The 24649-nt window shown below is 33.8% G+C and overlaps 1 protein-coding gene across 15 annotated transcripts in view; it reads right to left on the bottom strand.

Moving 5' to 3' along the window:
• The window catches only part of inaE (inactivation no afterpotential E), a 38683-nt gene that overhangs the window by 1741 nt on the left and 12293 nt on the right, over positions 1–24649 (bottom strand). For 5 of the 15 annotated variants that reach the window (XM_089072923.1, XM_089072924.1, XM_089072921.1 and 2 more), the window contains exons 3-16: positions 15069–15280; positions 13310–13411; positions 12622–12808; positions 12014–12098; positions 11231–11559; positions 10355–10556; positions 9783–9971; positions 8577–8867; positions 8258–8487; positions 7859–7882; positions 6621–6906; positions 1594–1961; positions 393–752; positions 82–256 (exon numbers count right to left, since the gene is read on the bottom strand). In XM_089072923.1, the coding sequence (XP_088929049.1) occupies positions 82–256; positions 393–752; positions 1594–1961; positions 6621–6906; positions 7859–7882; positions 8258–8487; positions 8577–8867; positions 9783–9971; positions 10355–10556; positions 11231–11559; positions 12014–12098; positions 12622–12808; positions 13310–13411; positions 15069–15280 (3040 nt within the window). Of the gene's footprint in view, positions 1–81; positions 257–392; positions 753–1593; positions 1962–2873; positions 3083–6620; positions 6907–7858; positions 7883–8257; positions 8488–8576; positions 8868–9782; positions 9972–10354; positions 10557–11230; positions 11560–12013; positions 12099–12621; positions 12809–13309; positions 13412–15068; positions 15281–24649 lie in introns of all 15 variants that reach the window. The other 10 variants (XM_011635267.2, XM_011635268.2, XM_011635261.2 and 7 more) reach the window with 10 other exon arrangements.

Below are 24649 nucleotides of genomic sequence, written 5' to 3'. Positions count from 1 at the left end.
GAAGGTGTGAACACATCATGCTGTTACAGATAATTGAAATTTATTTTTTGTCGAAAGGTAGATTGGTTTCTTCGCGCATACTTTCGCTTCGTAAAAGTCCAAGCTAGAACCGTTGGTGTCATTCTCTTCCTCGTTGAACTCCACTTGGACACGATGCGAAGTGTGGGATACTCTCGAAGATTGCGAAGACGTGTGGGTAGACGAGTTTTCCGATAAATCGTCCCTGCAACACGCTGCTGTGCATGTCCGTTGTTCTCTGAAGCACATATTGGTCATACGTATATAGGTATATATATATATATATATATATATATATATATATATATATATATATATATATATATTTGTATAAGTCTTGGATATTTTTAATCCAGAGAAAAAAGTATTCACACCTTCTAATAGTAACGGAGTCCCGTCGTCTAGGGACTGGCGGCGGAAGACCAGCAGCAGCCAGACTTTTGGCGCTCTCGTAACTCGCCTCGCTATTGCCGCTGCTGCTGCCGTTATTACTGCTCCCTGCGTGCTCCCCTGTCGTCCTTAGGAAATAGTTCTTTGCCGAGAGCATCGCATAGTGCAGATTATTCTTCAGGTCGTCCGCCGCCGTCGACAAGTTTCCCGGGATCTTGGGGGTGCGTCGCATCGGTCTGGGTGCCGGAACCACCGGCGACGGTGGACTGCTCGTCGACGCTTCCGACAGCGTTTCCGGTGTAGCCAAGGGTGCCGTACGTGTTGGGTCCCAACGATTCAGTCTTCTCAAGGGGGAAAAAAAAAAAAGGAAAAGATAAATTTTATCGCGACGTAAAACGATGATTCTCGCGTTGATCTAACTTTATTCGTCGATTTTATTTCAAAATCGAGACGACGCAAAAACTCCCTTGCGTCTCCTCGGACCTTGTGTCGTTTGGGGACACTTCCTGCGCGACCATGATCATTTGAAATTTATGATAATCGTATCGATGCGACGATACTTCTGAGGTGCGCGATGTATGGCTCGGTGAAGATTCAGATCTAAGCGAGAGAAGCGAGAGTGAACGAGCGTGAAATGAAATTGCTAAATCTGAGTGAAAAGCGAGTGCAATGACTGATTTATATTTTTGGATTTCTTGATATCTCTTTGATCAATGATTTTTGCAATCAAAACGATTCTCCTATTATTCATTCAGATATTCCTCGGGGGATTCGCTACACTTTTTCATAAAAATCTACTTTGCGTTATTAGGAATATCTCCGTTAACATGCGCACATTCTAATAAAATTGATAATTCAGTTCTAGCAATCATATCAATCTTTTTAAATCTCCTGATGATAAAAGATTGTACAGTTGTAGTACCGATGGTCAGAGTTAAACGTCATCACTTCTATCGCTGCTATCGATCTCCTCTTCTTCGATTGGCTAGTCCGTCTTGTCCTGATAATTCTTCGCGGTCCAGAGTAAATAAAAAAATTTTACAAAGATTATAAAAGTATATGAAAATCGCGCATACTCGTGACACGAAATGTCACGGTTCCATCAAATTATTATAACTGATTTAAATTGTTGTTACATTCACTACCGGACTGCGAAGAGTTCAAAGTCTGGTTCATCGTCCTTACGGTTTGCCGTCTTCCGGCCTAGGTGTGTTGAGCAACTCGCTGGCGAGGCTGACGTATTCCCACGGAATGCCCCGAGAGTCCACACTGAGCTCACGGCCGGCAAGCGGTAGGTCCGTCGGGCTCTGCAACGACGTGAAACTCGTCTCCAGACAGAGCCGATGCGGCGGCGTGCCGGCTAGATTGACCAGTTGATGACATCTAGTCGGACTGGATGGCGACAGCAGTGCTCGCATTTCCTGCTCCTGCAACTCCAACTCCTGGACCTCGATCGTCTGATGCTCCCGTGCCTCCGTCGACGATGCTTCCGTCGAAGACGCGTGCCCGGACACTAGTCGTTGCGGCTTCGCCGGGCCCAGAGTCGTCACAACCTGACATGACGCGAGCCACGACGTAGTGGTATAATCCTGTCTCTCGTTACATTAAGAATGTCGCGAAACTACAGGTAACAAATCTTCTTTGCGGATTTCTCGAACAACTTGAAATTGATTTTCTCTCGGCAAAAACATCTCGTTAAATTTCTTTCATTCCAATTTTCCGCCTTGAATCATTCGATAATTAAATGTCAAGTGAAAATTAAAATAAAGTTACTTCGGAATTGAGAGAAAGGAGTACGGATTCGTTTGCCATTTGAATTTTCTACATTGAACATCTTGATAAATGTCTTTTAACGTTCTCTTAAGATTTTACTTAAATAAAAATTTTCTTATTTACGTAACGACGCTACTTCCTACTGTTGTCAATCACACCTGTTCGACTAGATAATAATTGCCAGCATGCAAACCAGACGATACTCTCGCCAAAATCTATTCTAGGATCGATCAGGCCAATCGACTCTAGTCGAATGCCGAGTGCACAATGAAGACGATATCATCAGTCAGTGCGTGATGCGCATGCATTTACGTGTATGCGTGTGTGTATGTATGTATGTATGTATGTATGTATGTATGTATGTATGTATGTATGTATATGCGTTTCGATGATACCGCTCTCGATCTACGTACGATCAACGTTGCGTCAGGAAGTGCTTACCCCTTTCGGGGGTCGGAGCGTAATAATCAAATGACGCGACAGAGATCGAGAGAGTGTTAGATATACTTCCGAGATACTTCGAGATCTATTTATCCTCGTTTATATAGACCCTCGTTTACCAACCCTGTGGACGTTTGAACATTCTCGGGAAATATCCCATATTCGCGGAATATCCCAAGGATTATTTATGACATTTCGCTATGTGAGATTTTGATTAAGTCTCCCTGGATTAAGTCTCCCCGTCCAAGTACCTTGTGTCGTGGCGCGAGGAGGGTGCGGTAGCGCGGGCGTCCGGTGTACCCTGATGGTGGAACGTCGTGATGTTTGGGTGGTGATCGAGGGGTGCTTCCCTGAACTCGGTCGCCGTCGTGTCTATCACCGCGATGGCTGCAGCGGCATCGGCCCCCGTCGCCGTCGCTGCCCCCGCTTCTGCGCAGCCCCGATCTCTGCACGCCAACACCTGATCCACACCGCAGCCACCCTCAGCCACCCGCTTTGCGCTCGTCTCACCACTCATTCTCTTAGCTCAGCCGATTTTTCGCGACAGATTTTTCTAAATACGTTTGAAAAGTTCTCCAAATACGATTCTTCTATAATTTCTTCCTAAACTTGTCCAAAATTTCGGGGGGCGAGAAATTTAAATACCGGAGGCGTTTCACATCAAATAATCTCGACATCAAATCTCGGTAAACTAATTACTCGTATTCATCTCAAATGCCTTATTAAAACAAATCTCGCGATTGTTCCTTTCCTTCTCAAACATGCTACTTGCTCACTAATCAAGCCAATGAGAGATTGGAGTCCGATTAAATTCAAAGTAAATATCAACTTCCCTCTCATTGTAGATCTAAGATGATAACATGCATGCAAACGAATCGTTGTTGCACCATTCTCGCGATTTTATCGTCAGATTCCGTTATAATTCAGTTTCTCGATCCTATTTAGGGCTAAATTGCGGTTGTTTGATTGCGAGTTTTGTCGATGTAACGCAAAGATCATATCTGATTTTCCTATCGTGTGAGAATTTCAGTTTGAACCTGATTAGAACAATCGAACACTTCAATAACGAATCACGTTAATTTCAACAATCATAGTCGTTTTCGACAATTTATTATAAAATTTTTTTCCTAATATACATTATACAATTTACTTGTTTGAAAAATCAAAACTATTTAATCGGGTCCATGCGTATTTATCGCTAAATGTATAAAATTATGATTTAGTATTGACATCGCAAGCTATAGAGTTGACTATAGTAGAAAAGTATGCGATGAATAATCATATTAATAAAGTAAGTAAATTGTTGAAAGGCGAAAATAACAGCTACATGACGCAACTTAAATCAATAAATAAATCTAGACATTGACGGTTCTAAATGACAATTATTAATAATTGCTCAATCTTTGTTTCATGATAAATGCGAAACGCTTAAAAACATGTTAAGAGTAAAAATGAATATATATAATTATTTTTATATACATATAATTAATGTATAATTTTATTATACATACTTTTCAAAATTATTTTATTTTACATTTGATTTTCAATTTTATTTCCAAGCGTATCGACATGTATCGAGAATCAAAAAGCTAGAAAGCTTCAATAAATGAATAACGTTGCAGAATATATTATATTAATAAATAAAAAAATATATATATATATACATCGCAAATCATATCGAATGACAAATTATTACAAAATTATTATAGAAATTATATCACAAAACGATCAGTGCAAAACTTCTAGTTTAATTCCATCTGCATTTTTTACAATGAATCAATTATAAAATGATATACTGATTCGCATTCTCGTCGTGTATTTAATGTACTCGTTATGATTGTCCGAGTCTTGCATTAAAATTTTATATGTTAAAATCTTGATATGCAAAATAAATAAAAAAATTATACAAGTCCAGTCAATGTGAACAGTCGCTTATAACTGTAAATGTGTCACAAAAAATGAAATGTCGTTTTTACAAAAGAGCTTTGAGTTTCACTTGTTGCATTAATTTACGAGTCAATTGAGTGCCTTCATTTTTCAATCTATAGTTGTCATCTTGTCGTTTTGCGTGCAATCAGCAAAAGGAAGAAGGCGAAAGAAAAAGAAAGAAAGTAAAGAAAAATGTAGCTCAATCTCGTAGAAAATGTAAAAGATAATGCGCATTTTTTGTTGAATGATCGAACCAACAGTGGCCAACTCTTTTAATATATTAAATTAATTATAAAAATATATTATAAAACGGTTATACATCATAAAAGAAGTGAATTAATTAAATGATTATTTGAATTATGATATTTGTCAAAAATTATTATTAACTGATAACAATGTCGGTCTATTCTTTAATTATTATAAATATATCTAAAAATAAAATGCAATTTTTGTTTTAAAAAAGAAATTAGCTTTGTTCTCGGAATTATTCGAATAAAATTATTACTTTCCAATGATAAACTGATTAAATTGTAACTGTTACTGTTACTGTTCGTGTTATGAAATAATATGTACGTAAAATTAGTGTTTTGCAAGAATATTGCGTGCAAATGACAAAGTATCCATTTGTCGTTGGTTGGCCTCTATTCGGCATAAAACAAGTTCATGCAGTGTACGAGGACATGCACGTCAGTCATGTTACTCTACTTAGGCGGTAATGTTAGAAGTAATAAGTACAAGAATATTCAGCAAACGCGTACAAAGTTAACGTTATCATTAAAATTAAAGTATTTGTGATATCAAAAATAAACGCTAATTACTGCAATTGTACTAATCAGTAATCAGTGATAGCGAAGTTAATTCTGTAAAAAAAAAAAAAAATTAAAAATGCTTTTTTCAAAAACTGAGAATTTTTCCTTCAAATATTTCCTTCTACTTTTTTTTCCTTTTAAATCTTCCTGAATTTTTCCGCAATTCAAGATATTTAATGTAAATATCGAATTTCGTAAAATAAAATAATAATTGTCAAAATCTCATAAAAAAAAAAATGAAAAAATGATTATCTCTTTTTGCTGAATCGAGCTTGTCGTGCGTCTCTTAATTCTAGCAATACAGACTTGATAAAAGATCGAGACAAAATTTTAAATGACTAGTATGAAAAAAGATCGATTTTCCTTTCAACAAGTTTATATAAAATTATAGAAATTTTTTCACATAAATTGATAATAATTGATAATGAAAATCATCGTTTTACTCGAGATTTGATCTTTCTAAAGAGAAAAAAGAATAAATTAAAATATCTAAAAATATTTACTAGGAGTTGTAAATATATAATGGATTTGTTAATTCAATTTGCATTTGAAACACTTTTTTAAGATATGTATTGCTAGATTTAATTGAACTTTTATGTAATATCTCTACACTGAGTTGTGTATTCGTATTATATGTACAACTGCCTTGTTTCTAAAGCACAATAATATACATTTGTCGCAAACAACACTCTAAATAATGAAAACACAAATAATACGATTACACTAAATAATAATAAATTACATTAGATAAACTATTTGAAACTATTCGAATCTAAAGTTACGTTCTACGCTAATCTATATGAGACAGACATGTTGAACAAATAATCACGTATAGAAATGCCTCGATGTTTCTCTTTTGTTTGCAATAATAAATAAGCTCTACTAATAATAAATAAGCTCCACAACTATAATTTAATACGTAATTTGCACAAGACCCATTCATCAAATATTCTAATCGAAGACGTCTGAAATCATTGAAGGAATGGTGATCTTTCGATACACACAATAATCCCGCGAATCTAATTTAGATACTAGATTAAGAAGAGGATTTGTTCAAATCAAAAATCGCGACTTGCGGGACATTTCATTTTCGCGTACGACTCGTGGAGAGTCATAAATCTTCAATTGTCAATGTGATTCTGGCAGCGTCTCTTTACGCTCGTGCACCTCCACGTCAACAACGATCGACGTGCAATCGATACTTGGCCGAATGCACGTGCGATCAACACCATTAACGACCCGATCTGCGGTTCTAGTTACCCGATCCCGCTGGACCATCTCGTTGGGGACGTCGGGCCCGTCGGCGGTTTCTTCTAAGGGCTCGTAATGGCCCGGCTTCACCGACGGGGTTCGGCTCAGCGGTGCCTGCGACCGCCTTATTTGCTGCCGCACGATGTTTGCATCCTGTCTTACCTTGTTCAGCGCACGCAGCATGTTGTCCGGCATGTGGTCCTGTATCATCACCGGGCTGATCAGCACTTCGTCGAAATCGCATGGACCAGCCCACAATGCCTGATACACCGGTTCACGCTTGCTCAACACTTGTCTGAAATTCAACACGAAAAATTGGTTTTGAACCTACAATTTCCTCGGTGTTAGTTATAGATCTCCTACTCCGTAAATTCATACAAATGCATTATTATTTAGTAATGGAAATCTCATAAAATCTTCACAATTTTCCGTTGAAGTCCTTTTCTACTATGTATTAGATTATATATTGTTGCCTTAAACTTTATCATAATAAATAAATTTTATCATGATAAAACAAGACGTCATGCGATCATATGGTAATTTATTTCCTACGCAAGATTATATGTAAAGTGGAAGCATGCAGCTCAATCCACGTAAGAACACTGTAATCCAGAAACTATAAGTATTAAAACTATTTTGATGGATCATGATGGATATGTCAAGGCTATAAAAAATTATCTAACCGCTTTCCTTGATGTAATATTATTCGTGGAATATTCTAGTCATGCATTGTATATCTTAAGAAAAATGTATATGAATTCTCGAAAAAAAAAGTTCTTTTTTTTTAATAATTATTTCGCATTGTAAATTAGATTGCGTTATAAACTTTTAAATCAATCCTTATCTTGTGATTTTAAGTATACAAACAATATTGCTTTAAAATCTAGTACTAAATTATACATTATGATATATTCAAATTTTATTGTATAAGGCCGGCAATTTTGTAATATTAGAATTTTTAGTATATATATATATATATATATATATATATATATATATATATATATATAAGTGATTCATATAAAAAATAAAATTTCAATACGTACGAATATACATTTTTCTCGAAATATTTTAAGTGAAAACTATTACGGAATGAAATTCTGATAAAACGAGAAAAACGAGAGGAGGTAACATCGTACGTAATAAATATAGGATATGGGCCCAGTAAACACATGCGGGCATATCTCCAAGATGCAACAACTCAGAGCAGTAGTCCTGAAAATGTACAAACTGTCTGATAGACATACCTCCAACGCGTTTCATACTTCTGCCTAAAAAGAAATACAGGCGCGATTAACTTTTTATTTTTTCCGACATGACGGCACAGGTTAAAAAGAAAATGATTCAGTATACTTGTTTATATTGTAAAGATAATTTTATGCCAAAATAGAGAACATATTTAATGTATAATATTAAATAAAAAAAGTAAATGGTTAAAGTTAAAAACTTATCCAGATATTAAATAAAATATTATTTTAATTTTTATTCGTTATTACTATCGTAAGGAGTTATTTTAAACGAGCGTAGAGTTCTCATTGCCATCGATGCAGTTGAATGCGATAACGAATAATTTTGCGAGGTAACTCGAAATCCTGTTTCAGGTATTCAGGAAAGAAACACAAATTGGATTATTAATTAATACTCACTCGCCCTTGTTTGGATGATGTCGCACCACGTGTATGATTCGTCCTGGAGGATATAGGGGCCTGTGCAGGGTCAGAGCGATGCTAGAATCGCTGGGCACGATGGTCTGAGCGCGAGCCCGGTCCTTGTCTCGTTGGTATTCGCTGATACAACCACCGGCCTCCAGGTTGGCCGCGGACGTGGGTGTCGAGCCGCAGCCGCAGCACATCACTGAACACGCTATTGTCTTCCACTAGAATAATTTGCGGAGAAACCGACACTCAACTATTGATTAAAGCGTGACAAATATTGATTCAACTTGAAAATGTTTCTTTTTTGTACCTTAGGATCAACGCTTCTCTTTATAGCGTTGATGAGATCTGCCCTCAGACTTTCCATTTGTCGGAGCCCAATCCTCGGTACTACATCCTTGCCAACCACCACGGAGGTAATGAATTCCTGCGTGTACTGTTGGGCAGGCATGCTCAACAGTCCACCGGGTGGCCCAAATGAGAAGCACATTAGATCCGGGTAATCCTGTTTCAGCAAGATTGCGAGGATCGCAGCCGTGCCAGCACCCAATGAGTGACCCACCAATATCAATCCGAATTGATGTGTACCCCTGGAGGAATTCTATAGCGAAATTCGATAAAAACTTGTTTAAGCAATTTGTTTAATTATTTTTGGCAAATAAATGATTCCTAGGATATGGACCTCCAAGAAAATTCAATTACAAGACTCAATTATTTCAACGTGAATAATTGATGTGTCTTCAGAAATTAAGTTTTTTAAATTAAGAAATAAATATAAAAAATAGAATTGATAAAAATATACACATTTTATGTTATATGCATTTTAATTATATTAGTTAACTTCCAAACAAAGCTTAAACATGGATTACTATATAATTTTGAATTATTTAAAACAAATATTTAATTTTGTTTTTGTATCTTTTATACCGCAGACAATGAATTTTTATATCGTGATAAATCATATTTAATGAACATACGTAATTAAATTGTTTATTCATATGGTATGTTTATATATCACATGGAAATGAAAAATTTAATTGACTCGAAATGAATACTCAACAAAACGTTGACGTTGAATAATCAACAAATCCGTGACGAAAAGGTTACTAGCACATTCCGTCGCGAGTAAAAGCGTGTGGCTGACCTGGATAGTAAATTTTTTTCACAATGCATATTCAGGAGGAATCAACGAGAAAAAGTGATTTTTATTGTGTAAAAAAAAAGACGAAGTTATTAAAGACCAAAACAAATAACTTTGTGTTCCTTTAATGTGAATTAAATGTTAATTAAAATTTTTAATTTTATATAAATTTTTTTACACACACACACACACACACACACACACACACACACACACACACACACACACACACACACACAGAAAATTGCGTTTATATTCTCTGTTCTGTCAACTATGAAGCAAATAACGAAGTAATGTGATGCGATAGCCACTTCGGAGCCATCTATTTCGATAACGAGCGATGTAGTGTGACTCATTTGCACATAATATGCTTACCTTTGCACGAGCACACGCGATAATATCCTCCTCCTGTAGTTTCTTGCGTATATATTCGGCGGCCTGCACCATTCCCTTGTGTCCGAGCCAGTCCTCCCTTGGTGGCGACAAAGGCAGCACCTCGCCCTCAGCGTTCAAGTCTGTTAGCACGTCCTTCATACTTAAGGTCCCTCGTATACTGATCACGATCTACGTGTATATTTGGAAAGGAAATGTGCGATTAAAATACAGAAAATAACAAATAGAATAAGAAAATATGAAAATTGTTAAATCAGTAATAATAATAAAGGAAAATGTAAAGACCAAGAAATAAAGCAGAATAACATGATAGAAATAAGAAAAATATTAATGTAAATTTCATGAAAAACAACATTCGTTATTTTTTTCCTATTAAAAAAAAAATAATGAAATTTTAGGAAAAATTAATATCTTATATCTGATGAAGTTGCCTTCATCGGAAATTAATCCGATACTGATAGAAAGAATAAATCTTGGCTTTTTGTTTAAAGAGGCTAATGGCAGCTCTACCATTAACGAACGATAACTTGAGATAAACCACTTTGGCGACAAACCTTTCTCTTAGTGTAATCGAGCGCGACGAAGAACGGCGTCTCTCCAACGTCGACGTGGAAGGTTGCATAGACGACTTCGATCTCCCCCAAGTCGAGCATTCTACTCAGAGCGGCATAATTGCACCGGCAGCAATTATCCTCGACGATCACCGTCGTGTCCTCATGATGATTACCGCACGGAAAGCAACAGCAACATTGCAATCTGCGAAAAAGACAAGATAAATAACATGAATAAGTGGAAATCAATATTATATGTTCGCAAATGCATATAAAGATGCATGGCATATCGTCGATATCGATTATTGTCGATATGCGGGAATAACATGGAAGAGTACAGCGAAGAGTATACAGTACTTTTTAAATTAACAACTTTTCACGATTCAGAATCGATTATATATACTATTTGTTTTGTTTTATTCCACAAAGTTACCGTTTCGTTTCGCCGTGTAATATATCTCAATATCTTGATTTTTGACTTTAACTCTTCTTTTCATACTTACTTGCTTCCTGTTTCTTCAGTCATGATATATTATGTTTTTTATATCAAAGTTTTCTCATAAGTTTCTTATAAATCGCAATAAACTAAAAATTTGCAACGTACATATACAAGATTGTACATATACAAGACAAATTTTATAGCAATCGTTATAAACCGAGATATGAAAAATAAAAGAAATTTATATGTAAAAATAGGATATTTTTTATTTTATAAAATATTTTGTTTGCGATATAAATGTTTTAAAATAAATTTATATTGCAAAAAATCGCTTTTAATCCTCGTTCAAAATTAAAAGTCTTATGCTAATATTTGTAATATTCCAATCATCATAGTTTGTTACACATATATGTACACACAATTTTAAATCTCGAAGTTACCTAGTGCATAATTGGCAGAGATCGGTAGAGGAATCGACGAGAAACATGGGCCAACCGTAGGCAGCAAGGGCGAAATGCATGTAATGAATAGCCAGCTGGAAATGGCCTAGGTCACCGTCCTCCGTCAGAGACAGGAACTTTGTGCGTGGAGTGACCGGCACTCCCGAAAGGAACTCGTATGTGTCGTTTTTGCGCTGCTTAACTATTAACTCACGCTCGATCTTCTGAAACTTCCTGAGCAACACCAATCCAGCTACCACATCCGATGGTACTACATCCAAGTCGCGAAAGAAGTCGCTCAACAATCGAGCAATGTCAGCAAACGAATTCTGCAAACAGCAACACATCGTTCTTTCTGTCAAAATGAAATTCGGCGAACAAGATAAAATTCCTTGTTGAAAATCAAAATAAGTTCCACTTTTCCAGTAAAATTAACCAGTCTGTTCTTTTTTTAACTTTTAATTTTTCTATAATTTAAAATTAAATATTTTTACATAGAACATGATTTGTTTTCATAAATTAAAATGTGCTAAATATATTAAATTATTTAATAATTTAATTTTGTTTTCGCGGAAAATTATGTACAGAAATTTTCTAAACTACTAATGCTTTTGACATATTAATATCTATTTTCAAATTCACTTTTAAATATTTAATATTTAAATAATATTATTTGAAGCAAATTCTATAAGATTTGTTTTTAGATTTATTTCTATATTAAATGTAAAACTTATTTCGAATACCAATTTTAAATTTGCTATCAATTTTTTTCCTCCTACTCACTCGATTACGATCGGAATTACCCATACAGCAAAACAGCAATCTGCATCTATTATCCCAGCTGTCCTGGTAGGCACGTATGACTTTTCTGCAACATGAGATATAAACTGCTAACTGTTTAGAATGTTTAGAATGATACTTGCCGAAGATGCCAATGCATAAATACGAACTGTCATAAAAAACTACACGAAAGAAATTTCACAATGATGGAACGTAAAATGGACCCACGATACGTCACGGTGAAAAAACGGCTCAACTCAGACACATTTAAAAATAGGAGCATATTTTCTAAATAGTATTTTCCAAGAAGTAATTTCATTCTGTCGGATTTTGCTCGCTTTCTAGAGTTTTATTTGTAATAAAAAGTATATTATATATATAAGATATAACAAGATATACAAATGTGTGAGCTCGAGATAGTTTCTGTCTCTTTTCAGAAATACAAGAATGTAGAACGCTCAACATTATATATAATTTGCAATTACGATGCGCCTAAAAATGCAAATAGAACATTGTAAAGAAAAATGAAAAAAGAATTACTTTATACCTACGATGAATAAATGTTGAAAATGTAAAGAAGAAATTACAGATTTGTATACAAGATGACTTACCGTTGTCGCCAATTTCGACTTCTGCTGCCGCTGCGCTTGTAATGTAATCTTGCACCCCTTGATTCCGCCTCCCTCATACTGCGCTGATACTTTTTCATTTTCACCCAGGATCTGCCAGCGGCATCGTACGTGCACCAGATAGTCACCATCATCAATGCGAGCAGGCACCAGTTCGATATCACCAAACCTGTTCATGACATAATCCAAATAGATTTCACATTTTGCTATGTATTTGATTAACAGTTAAACATTCAATTTTATAAACTAATGAGTGAGATTAAATCTTTTGCAAATTGTAATATGTCTATATTTTTAAATTAATTGACAATAATAAGTCAATGATGATACATTCGTTGATTCATTTTGAGAGAATTTTTTTAATCTATTTTATTATTAAATATTTTCAAATTTATTTTTACAAGAAAATATTAAATGCACGAATTATTTAACCTTTCTTACATATTTTCTTTCTCTGGTATAAATTATGTCAAATATGTGTTAACTATTCAGTTTGTAGAGAAAGTTTGTAGAGTTTCATTGTAGAGTTTCATATTGTCTCACAATGACATACATATAGTACCTAACATTGTTAATAATTTATGTAGTATATAGCCCTATCTACAGACAGTTAATATATAAATTTTTAAATACGCTATGAAAAAACGCAGCTCTCAAATGTAAAACTTACCCAACATAACGTCCTTAGCTTGGTCCACTGGACAAGTTTGATAATAATGCGCTAACCAAGAAACACCTGCGCACAGCCATCCGGTTTCCACCAGTACCAAGACTGGAAATAAAACCCTATCGTAATCGTAGTCGTCATAATTTTATTCTCTTCTCTATTTCAATCCGCAGTGCAATCCGAGCAAAGTAACATTTTTAATTAGTCGATACGCAAAAGAATTTTTTAAATAAAAAAAAGTCGAAGAGAGGGTTGCAAAGAAAATCCTTTGAAACGTTATCTCTCCCTATTATCTGTCGTTTTTCTGTTTGAGTTTACGCAAAAGCTTTCTTACAATAATGAGGAAGTACGTCTGTCACGTGTTGGCATCACGTTGGACAGAAAGATTGAAGCGATCGATGACATATGACTTACAAAAGCTTACGTCGTAGAGCTTACAATAGCGCGTATCGGCGTCTGCTTTTCGAAGCGGACACGCGCGAGGGGGCGGGGCGGCGAGCGCGTTTCCGCAACGAACAAACACAAGTTGACCCAGTTGCGACACACGGCTTTAACCGCGGTTGTCGGTCTAAGAATGTTTTCGAATCTCTGCATAAGATTAATAATAATGGATTCGAAATTCTAGCGAGTAGACTTGCGTCATCGTGTCGAATCTTGATGAGACAGACAGAAGGCAGAGAAAAAAAATGCTAATGGTTCAAACATTCCTCGAGCAAAACTTTAATCACGAAAAGTTTAATTGTCTAAAACGCTTTTACAAACAAGCTAATCAATTTTATTAAAATTTAATTAAATATCTGTCCAAAATATGTATAAGATTAGAAATAAAAGTAACTATAATATTATTCTCGATTTAATGAATTTATACTAAGATAAACGCTAAATACGCAAAAGAATTATAAATAAAATATTGACACAGGATATATAGAATACATATTATATATATTATAAATAAAATGTATCCTGAAAAACGGAGAAAGATAATTGGCCGATAAATTGAATTCTCCAAACTTAATATCTCGTTACTATATTTACACCAGCGACGTTAAATTATAATTGAATCGCGAATTCATTTTGCGTCGACCCCGCGCAATTTAACGATATCGCAATGAAAAATAAATTTATGGAGTGTAGAAAAGTGCTTGAAGTAAAAGCCGGGGCATTGCGTATTTTAACATATATAAGTCGAAACAATTCTCGTCTCGTAACGAGCCCAAACTGGTGGAAATATCAAAAAACGAAAAATATTCGGATATAAAATTAGAATTCGAGTGAAAAAGTGCTAGTAGAAAAAAAATTAAAACGTGTTGTGATACATGACACGATAGAGAATATTACCCCACGCGTAACATGACAAATATTATGATTGTCATCAAACCATTTCATCAATACGTTTTATGTTGACAGTCTCTCAATATTGGTCCATAGAAGTTTAATAATATTGCCGACAGCAACATCAGTATATCGGGAATGGATACTGATCGCGAACGATTAAAAAAAAAGATCCGTATCACACGAAATATAACAAAGTATTTCTGCAAAAAAATTTTTTCTTTTCATACAACGCGATTCTTTTATTACAGAGAAAAAGAATCGTAAAAATAGAGATGACGTGAAATAAAATCATTAAAAATGTATGCAGTCTGGCAAAGCCAAACGCAATCGCTCCTGAAACAGTGGTTTTATCCTTTTTATTCTATTTGTCGAGGTTCGATCGAGGTATAACGTGAGTTAACAGCGGGTTAGGGTGTAAGATACTCACACAGTCGGAGGTAAAGGATGTACTGCATTGGCGCCCTCGCTGCTGTATCTAGGATGCTACCCCTCGTCGCCAGGCAGCAAATGGAGAATTCTACCGCCATGCAGACCACGAAAAGAATCACATATCCGATCACATACGCCCACAGGAGAAGGATACAAGTATCGCTACGATCCCACTCGAGAATCCCCAGTAGAACGCCCAGCACTGTCAACCTGCGAATCCATTAAAAAATCCCTTTAAATTTGGATGGAATTTATGAGATAAATACATCTCAATTTAATTCTTAAATAAAGATGGGATTCTTTAGGAAAAATGCCCCCGCGAAATTATATTATTATGTTAATATATCAGTGATTTAAACTGTAATCTTTAAACGCACATATGTATATTTCTATTTTATATATCTTAAGAAGTTAATACTTATGTAACACCATCATCTCTCATCAGATTATGTAACACTAAACAATTTCATTGTTATAAGACATTCGACATGCGAGAATGAATTATATATAAAAAGCAAAATTATAAAGATGAGAGAAAGAAAAAGTAATTAATAAATATTTTCATAAATATTTTTCAATGTCTCTAAAGGGATCGAATATCCCTTATCCCTTATCTTTGAGCAAAGACCATCGATCATTAGATAACCTTTGCTATTATGTAACCCATTATCTAATGATGATGGGATATATCGAATTCATCATTGACATTAATAATCAGAGTACGCTTTCAATTACATCATCGGCGATCGACTGATAGATGGACAAAGGCGAAACAACCTTTCGTGAATGTTGACATTGTGAAAGTTTGCACATTCAAACTTTGCGGACCGCAGTCTTTTGTTGCATACAGCAATAGATAGATCACCCTTATGGCACACACTTTACATAGGAATGTTCGGGACTTTCGATGGACCGTGAGATGAATGCAACCGCATGGAACTGCATCGAGAAGCTTTCAAACGGTTTGATCAACTGGAAGCTCCATTTAGCGAACACCAAACAAATGATCTTCGACACGATGTTTTTTGTCAAACACCATCGGAAAGCCGCCAGGAAATCGTAAAGAAAATTAATTTCATGGAAATCAATTCCATTTAAAAAAAAAAAGTACTCTGGCTTGCATATTCCCCGCAGATATTGATAAAATAAATTTTATTTTAACCCGTTTGTGTCGAGCAAACTCGAAAGATAGATTATTCATAATTATATGTTAACTCTCTGTTTAAGCGTCGATTAAAAGTATATCTGATCAACTTTTTATTTATTATCAGAAATTTAACAATGATAAGAATCTTTATATCGATATAATAATATATATAATTTAAAATTATATTTCGACGAATAAATAATTAAGTTACGTACAGTGAATATTTAAAGAAAGGATTTCATATACTGATAATATTAGAGTAAAAGTAGCATTACCGATAATGACATAGACTTCTAAACAAGAATCGATGTAAAATACTCACGGAGAAGATCTCTCCCAAGTTCAATTCAATTATTTCTTTTTTTTCCAAGAATGTCTGCCAAGATAATAGCAATTCTTTCAAATTGAACGATACTGTATATACCGTGTGATTATATTTTATGTCATTTTGAACTATGCAGCACTATGCGGTATGATGTTCGGTCAGCGAACAAGTCCCGGACAGAGTGTCTCGTTGACACGTGCGAGACACGTATTACCCAAGAGACGTGTTCTCTTCGACACGTAAAATATTTCTTCCTGAGGTCGTTTAAATACCGGGAGGGAACCGACTGCACTTTTCAAAGCCTATTTTAAAAGATCTACAGATAAATATTGGTTTAACAGCTGTGGAGTATATTCAGATATTAAAAAATTTCAAGTTGAATTTTTTTTATTTGTATTTATATACAAAAAAAATCCTATTATATTTTTACGTATAATTACGAATATATATCCTGCGATATAATGCATGTCGTACATTAAATTTAAATTATTTTATTCCTTAATAACAATTTTTTTCATAATTTCAAATATGTGAAATTTTGTACCAAATATATATATATATATATTTGGTACAAAAATATATATATATATATATATATATATATATATATCCGAAAATGTTATCGTTGAATATAGCAGAACGTGGCTCTCAAATCTCTGCAACCACGACCATGCCGAAATGTGGCACGTGTCTCGTAAGGTGGCGGATAAACCATAATGTGATTAAAGAGATCCAAAGTGGAGTGAGACAAAGAGAGAACGAGAGAGATTGAAAAATCGAGCAGGAAGGGGGAGTTAAAGAAAGAAGAGGAAATGCTGTGAGCGAACGAGAGATAGCAGACACGAGGCAAAGGGTCGGAGCGTTGGATGTTGCTGTGTAGTGGTTTCGTATCGATTTACCTTGTAGCCGGCTTTTCTGCCGTTTCCATCACGGGCTGTGTCGTTCCTCGCCTCTTCTAGATTCGAGACAAGACAGCTCGAGGAAAATTCAAAAACAATTCTTGCTCTTTGCGACCCTATCGAGACGAATTAAGGGTGTCATGGGTATTTTTCTGAACTCTATTTCACTTAGCCTTTTTTTTGCAAAGGTCTAATTCTTATCCGATGGTAAGAGTAATAAAAGTATCTCATATAACAAGAGCATCCTACTCTCCTTTTCGTGCTAAAAATAGATGATCTGTTAAAAGCGAGTTTACGACAGAACGAACGCCGCAAATACAAATACCAAAAAAAAACAAATAGAAACATTAAAAAGAGTGACAAAAAAATCGAGAAAAAGTACAAATAAGATATGCCAATATTTCTTCTCTTAAAGTGCAGAGAATCGTTAAAAGTAAACGAAGAAACATTTTTTTTTTATATAAATAAGAGTAAAATAAAAAATTTATATGTTATTATATAAGATATATCTGAAATTATATTACGAGAGAGTCTTTTATGCTATATAACATAAACTGCGTCTTGCCTGCGAACGACGTGTGAATGAAATTGCGACAATCAGAAACTTTACATTTTACCGACGACTTGTATTCCGACAATTTTCTTGACATTTACATTGTGGCTTTCGATCGTTCTTATGGTCTCGCCTTACTTCACACCCTTCGAACTTCGAGGGATGCCAATTTACGCAATTACGCAATACTGGTTTGAGTACTTTACGCAACAAACTTGTAAAACCCTTTAGAAGAGAAATCCATTCCTCTTTAAATGCAAAATAATTTTAATAATATATTCTAATATATTTTAATAATATATCTATCTTCAATATATTTATATATTGCATTTGAAAACCTTAATAGAATAGCTTAATAGAATACCTGAATAGAAAACCTTAAAGATAAAATTATCTTTAAGAAAAAAAAACATTATCATATTTTTAAACACGCGATAACCATCATAGACATATTAAAGAAAATATAATGCAGAAAAATTCGTACTGCAGCAATTCTTACGCAGCATTCTATGTAATATTATCGTATTACATTATGTAATTTTTATCCAATTCGCGATTTGCTATTTAAATAGGTAGTCGCTTAATAAATTTGTTTGAGATATCAATGGAGAATACAATGTTGACAATATCCTAATATTCTCCATTCAACGTTGATTTTATGCACGCTACAGTGTAGCTCTATTGTATATTGACTCCCAAAGTGCCGTTGTGAAAAGCAAGAGAACGTGTACGATACGAATTATATATGTTACGGATAACACATTCGGTTACACAGAGAGCAATTCAGCTACATATAGAACCAGACAAACGCGTCTATATACATCCAGATACATCCAGATTAATTACATTACCATACTTTAAATTACCATATTCATAAAGGAATCGTTTAAGACAAATGAGATTATAAATTCAGTATTAAATTATTAAAAAATATATATGTGATATAAAAATGTAAGAAAATATTATAATTACAATAATATATCTCTATTATGATATAATAAAGATATAGCAATGATAAAGGGAATGCCAAAGCATAATCGTTTCCGAAAATTTAAATTAAAGAAGAATTAAAACTAAATTGTAACGTTAGGAATATAAAACTATGGGGAAATCAGTGTTATTTTAATTGACAATGCATAAAAAAGAATTTCAGGAGAGTAGCTGAATAGTGACGTAATGAAAAAACTTGACGTTCGCGCAGTTGACTTGCAGAAAAACGTGAGTAATCCATGAGCTAACATTTAGTTTAGTGGCTTTAGTTGCTTTCAACAAGATGTTACATTATCGTATCTCACAAAAATCTATTTCAACATAAAATTACTATTTTAATTCTATCTCGAAGCTTATTCGTTACCGAGTCACATCGAATTTAGTTGAAAATCTAATTATGTATTTTATATCGAAAAGATTTCCGCAAGTCTATCGTTAGTTTGTCGAATGATAATTTTTAATTTAATTTCTATAATGTCGTTTCTTTCCTACTCTTTGATAATTTTATCTTTTTTGAATTATTTATAGTCTTTTTATTTCAAGAATTTTTGACAATTCTTGTACATCGATTTATAATTTCAATCCAGATTAGAGATTTTTTTTTTATCACGGTTAATTATATCAGTTACCATAATCTTCTCGTAATTTTTTCAGGGGAAGGACAATACGCTCGATAATGTCTCTTGTGCGTCGATCATATAAAGAGAGATATAAATGCCGTAACGTCTGCTCTTCATTCTTGAGAAACGTTCTCGATAATCCTGTGAAATCAGGATGCCAATCTATAGGCAAAAATGCAACGTTAATATAGTCCCTTTATTATCCATTACCGAATAGTGTCACTTTTAAATATCCACATAAAAATCTTAATTTTATAGTATTTCCTTTTTGTCCTTTGCAATAAATCTGAAAGCCACTAAAGTCGGAGAAGAGTAATTGCGAGCGTTTTCTGTGACAAACTGAGAGAGTAATATTAAGCGATAGAAGTGAAACCACGCTCTTGTAATTATCAGAGCAAGTTTCGAGACAGTTGTATCGTTGAATTTCGCGGATGAGGAATTTAAGACACATTTGGAATATACAAATAAGTGCCAGAGAGATATAGAGATATAGAGAGTGCCAACATGCAAGAATTTCGACTCTCACATCTATATTTCAAACAATCTGAAACAATCAATGTCGTTGTATGCACGAGAAAGCAAACGAGATGGAAAGATAAATGGAAATCCTCGACGACATCTTTCTATCTCCGAGTTGTGAAATGATACCAGACATTCCAATTCCGAAGATGTTTCTATATTTGAACTGCAATATAACTTGTAATCCATTAACTTGAAACCGTCGTCAAACTTTTGCTTCGGAAATAAATCGCGCCGAGATACGTATTATCAATACTCTGTTTCAATGGCATAAACAAACATTTATCTAATCTTTCATTTTCAAAAAGAGATTATATTTACAAAATTTTTATTTATACAAAGTGATTTGTTTTAAATAATATAATCAATTTTCCGAAATATTTTTTTCAGAAAGCGCTTAGGCTCAAAAGAAAAATTTATCATTTAAAATGAATTATTGTTTTCTATAAGATAGAATAAGGAAAAATAGAATTTTTATATATTTTTATATCGATTTTCTCTTTTTTCACGCACGCAAATTAGTAAACCTTTTCAGACATGCTTACGAGAACAAGGATGTTGTAACACCTTCGTGAGATTAACGTGTAATTAACACGATGCAAAGATTAATCCACATCGAGGTATTTTGGAAATTTCTGCGAAACGGGCGCGCGCAGTGCAATGCCGCAGTGCCGTGCAATCGTGACCTCTGACATTTAGACGCGGAAACGTTTCTCATATCCGGCCGGGTAAAACTCAATACCGTGCCCGCGGAATTAATGGTAGAGAAGACCCATCGAGTTGAATATCGTATGCCTAAGTGTCACCGCGAATTCGCACTTGATAAAAAAAGATATTTCTCCTTTGACAAATTGGCAACGGTCTTGCCCAACAAAATCCGACACGAGTTATATATTCCGGGATTTCTAGATAATTCAAATGGTACACCGCCACCGTTATAATATTAAATGATAAATCTCGATAAAGGTCGCGTTATAGAGCAAATTATGCATGAATCGGCGAAATTGAATATCGAACAATATTATACCAAATGACGAATTAAGCATACAAGAGATATTTAATATAGTAATGATTTTGTTAACGACAAAAATAGTGGGACGTATTTTTTTATATATAAAAAAGTGAAAAGAAATCGTTTCAAAACATCTAGCTTTGTTGTCGCAGAATTCCTCGCTGAGTTTAAACGAGATGATATTTTAAACCCTCTACAAACGCGATTATAATTTGATTTGATTCTCACGAATGCTGAATATAAACTTTTGTAAGATGTACGTATAATATGTAATATAATCAACCCGCATATTTTGCATTGCATTAAGTAGTAAAATCAACATAATGTTATTAACATTAATTGCATTTGATAAAACATAAAGTCGCCCGACGGTGCATCATGATGAAGATGATGTTTAGTAGAAATATTTAAATATATTATATGCAACACAAATATATGAATTACATAAAATAAAAATAGATGTGTAAATGATAAATTTACTTTTAAAAACATTAACGTTTAACATTTAATAAAATTACTTTTTAAAACATGATAGATAGATTATATCAGTAAATAACAAATAAATAGCAATTTTTCCAGTCCATATTTTTAAAACAACGATTAACATATTTATATTTATGAACTTTTTTAATTTGATTCGAATATTTAATTAATTATCTACGATTTGACTAATCTTAATTAACTAATTAAGTATTGTACAGTAATTGCGGAAAATCTTATACTGTAATAAATGTACTGTCATAAATTTTAGTCATATGTTACTATTTAATAATATCTTGAAGTAAAAGAGTTAAGATGACAAAGTTGGAATAATCAAGTTCAATGATCGTGTTCAATCAGTATAGCAATCAACGATAACCCACACGATATTGAGAAATGGGGCGAAAACCGGAATAGTGTAATGAAAATCCACTACTGTCACTATAACTGCGCGCGATTTCACACGCGATAGCAACTGCAATCTCAGCGAAAGCAATCTCAGTATATAAATTCGTCGATTGATTAATCGTTGTGACAAAGGAAATAAAGGTCGGATAAGCGGAGATACAATTTTGCGGATCGATGTAACAGAGATCCACGTGTGTTTTCTTCTTCATAGTGGCATTTGTCGAAATCTATTAGTGGGCTAGGAAAAAAAATATAGTAACTAAAGAAATTTATACTATTTGTCAATAATTTATTTCTTGATAAAATATTTAACAAAGATTTCAATTGAAAAAATTTCGTTGAATTTAAGAAAATTTGAAAATTTAATCAAGTAATGGAACTAAAAAGTCTTCACTAATGAGACTCACTCTTGAGAATATCAGATGGCCTCGAAACCTAAGAATCTAAATATTCCGAAAATTTCATTTGAACGATCATTTATATTCCAACCTAACCAAAACTGCCAACTCTCTTGCATTACGAGCTATAAGAACAAAGGGCCATTTATTGCACGAAACACCAAAGTATTATATCGGGTGTTCCATTAGATTTCAGCATTTTCTCTTTCTTCTAAACTACAAACATCAGAAACTAAAGATAAGTTTAGCAATTATTTCACTATAAAAAAAAATTCTAGCTGTAGATAAAAAATTAAGGATCAAACAATTTTGACTTAAAATTTAAATTTTAGAAATAAAAATATTAAAATTTTAATTCTCGATTAATTTTAGGTAAATATAATTAATTTTAAGAAAATCTTCGATACTCAATTATCAACATATTTAATATTGTAATATTGAGAAATTTCTAACGAACAGAATTTGCTAAAATCTTTACGATCGTAACACATTTTCTCATACACCTTGTACATCGATTTCATGATTCAAAGGGGACAGCCGTATGGTGAATTTCATGAAGGGAACGCGGGTGGATTTGCATCATCGTGGTAAAAGGATCTTGCACCCTCGCACTCAAGCTTGGGGATGCTGAAACGTTTGAATGGTGCACACGCCGTTGTTTTAGACTCCCCTTGTTAAAAATGGACATTGAACCATTTGCCCGGAAAAAAATCGAAAGTCGCAATTTTTGAGTATCGATGTGCGACATATAATTTGAACACGGTATATAATCTCGTATAATCATATTCTATATTTGTTTCAATTTTGTATAAAAAATGTTAAATAAGAATATAAAATGATATCTAAAGATGGTCAAAGAAAGAAGAATTAGCAGAAAAGAAATATCAAAATAATTTAGAGATAAATTCTTTTTCTTTTATACAAGTAAACAGTTGCGGGTGGAGAAAATTATCGCAGACTCGTTTTATCAATATTGATTCATTCCAACAAAGTGTCATTCATCGACTGGTTATTTCACAGCACAAGAGTCACGAGAGGAGCGTGCATGTAGCGATCGTCGGCAATTAATTGACTTCGCACGCAGGCTGCTTGATTTACAGCGACACGATGGCCGCATTCATAAAATCTCGACAAGTTTATTAAGCCAAGCATCCGATGTAAATGAGAAATCTGGCGAGAATCTATGCATGTTCATCTTGTCACTGCAGGAACAAATCTACGAATTTTGTTTTTATAGAAGTGCTCATCTTTCGCATGTATATATGGATTGAACATCACAGAAAGATGTTCTGCAATTAGCAAAAATTATGATAATTCTTAGTAAATAATTTCCTGTAAATTAAAGAATCTGATGCAATAGTAAATTTTTTAAACACTTGAAAAAATTAATCTTTAAATTGTAAATAAGATATAAATTAGCTTGAAAAAATATTTTTTAATAAATAAATTAAAACATTCTTCTTGCACATTGTTACATCGATTATAAATAAAACTCAATGATACAGCAAACGCATCAGCGGCGAAGAATGCGCATACATTGTATCGTAGTAATTTGCTTATCTCTAAAAAAAATAACGTCGCATGATGACCAATGCAAGACAAGCATTCTACGAAATGTTTGTAGATATTTCTGACTGCATCCGGATGATCCCGAACTGTAATGTTATCGTTCACTTATTGAATCATACAGCTCAAATCATAATGATTATCTTCACGGATCGCACTCACGTCAAAATACAAAACGCAACGAGTCGTGGCGACCTAGTTGCGTGATGACATGCGGTGACATCAAGCTCATGAATAAGACATGTCATTCGTTCGCGTGAACGTCTTCCATCTTCGAGAAAATCTCGAAAATCTCTCTCGTTCTATGGGAAAGAAATGACGCAATTCATGACGCGATTATTGCAAATAAATATTATATATCTCCTTCTTTGTACTTTGCACCGGACTTCTTTGTACTTTGCACTTTGATGGATATGTAAAAATATCATATATATTCGCAAAAATTTCTTTAACAAATTTCTTTGTTAAATAAAATTTTCTAAATTAAATGTATACAAGTTACTACTTTTGTTGTCTTAATTTACAATTCGCGCAATGTGTTTATTATAATTATTTTCATTTATTAATAATTATTCAAATTATATTTACATATTTTATTTAAAATATATTATCATTTCTTATTTCGGGAAAAAAATCTAATTTTTGTTATATTTGTGAATTTA

This window comes from Pogonomyrmex barbatus, unplaced genomic scaffold (genome assembly GCF_055798465.1).
Source record: "Pogonomyrmex barbatus isolate J1 unplaced genomic scaffold, ASM5579846v1 scaffold14, whole genome shotgun sequence".
NCBI classification, from domain to species: Eukaryota; Metazoa; Arthropoda; class Insecta; order Hymenoptera; family Formicidae; genus Pogonomyrmex; species Pogonomyrmex barbatus.
This window is presented reverse-complemented; position numbering and strand designations above follow the sequence as displayed.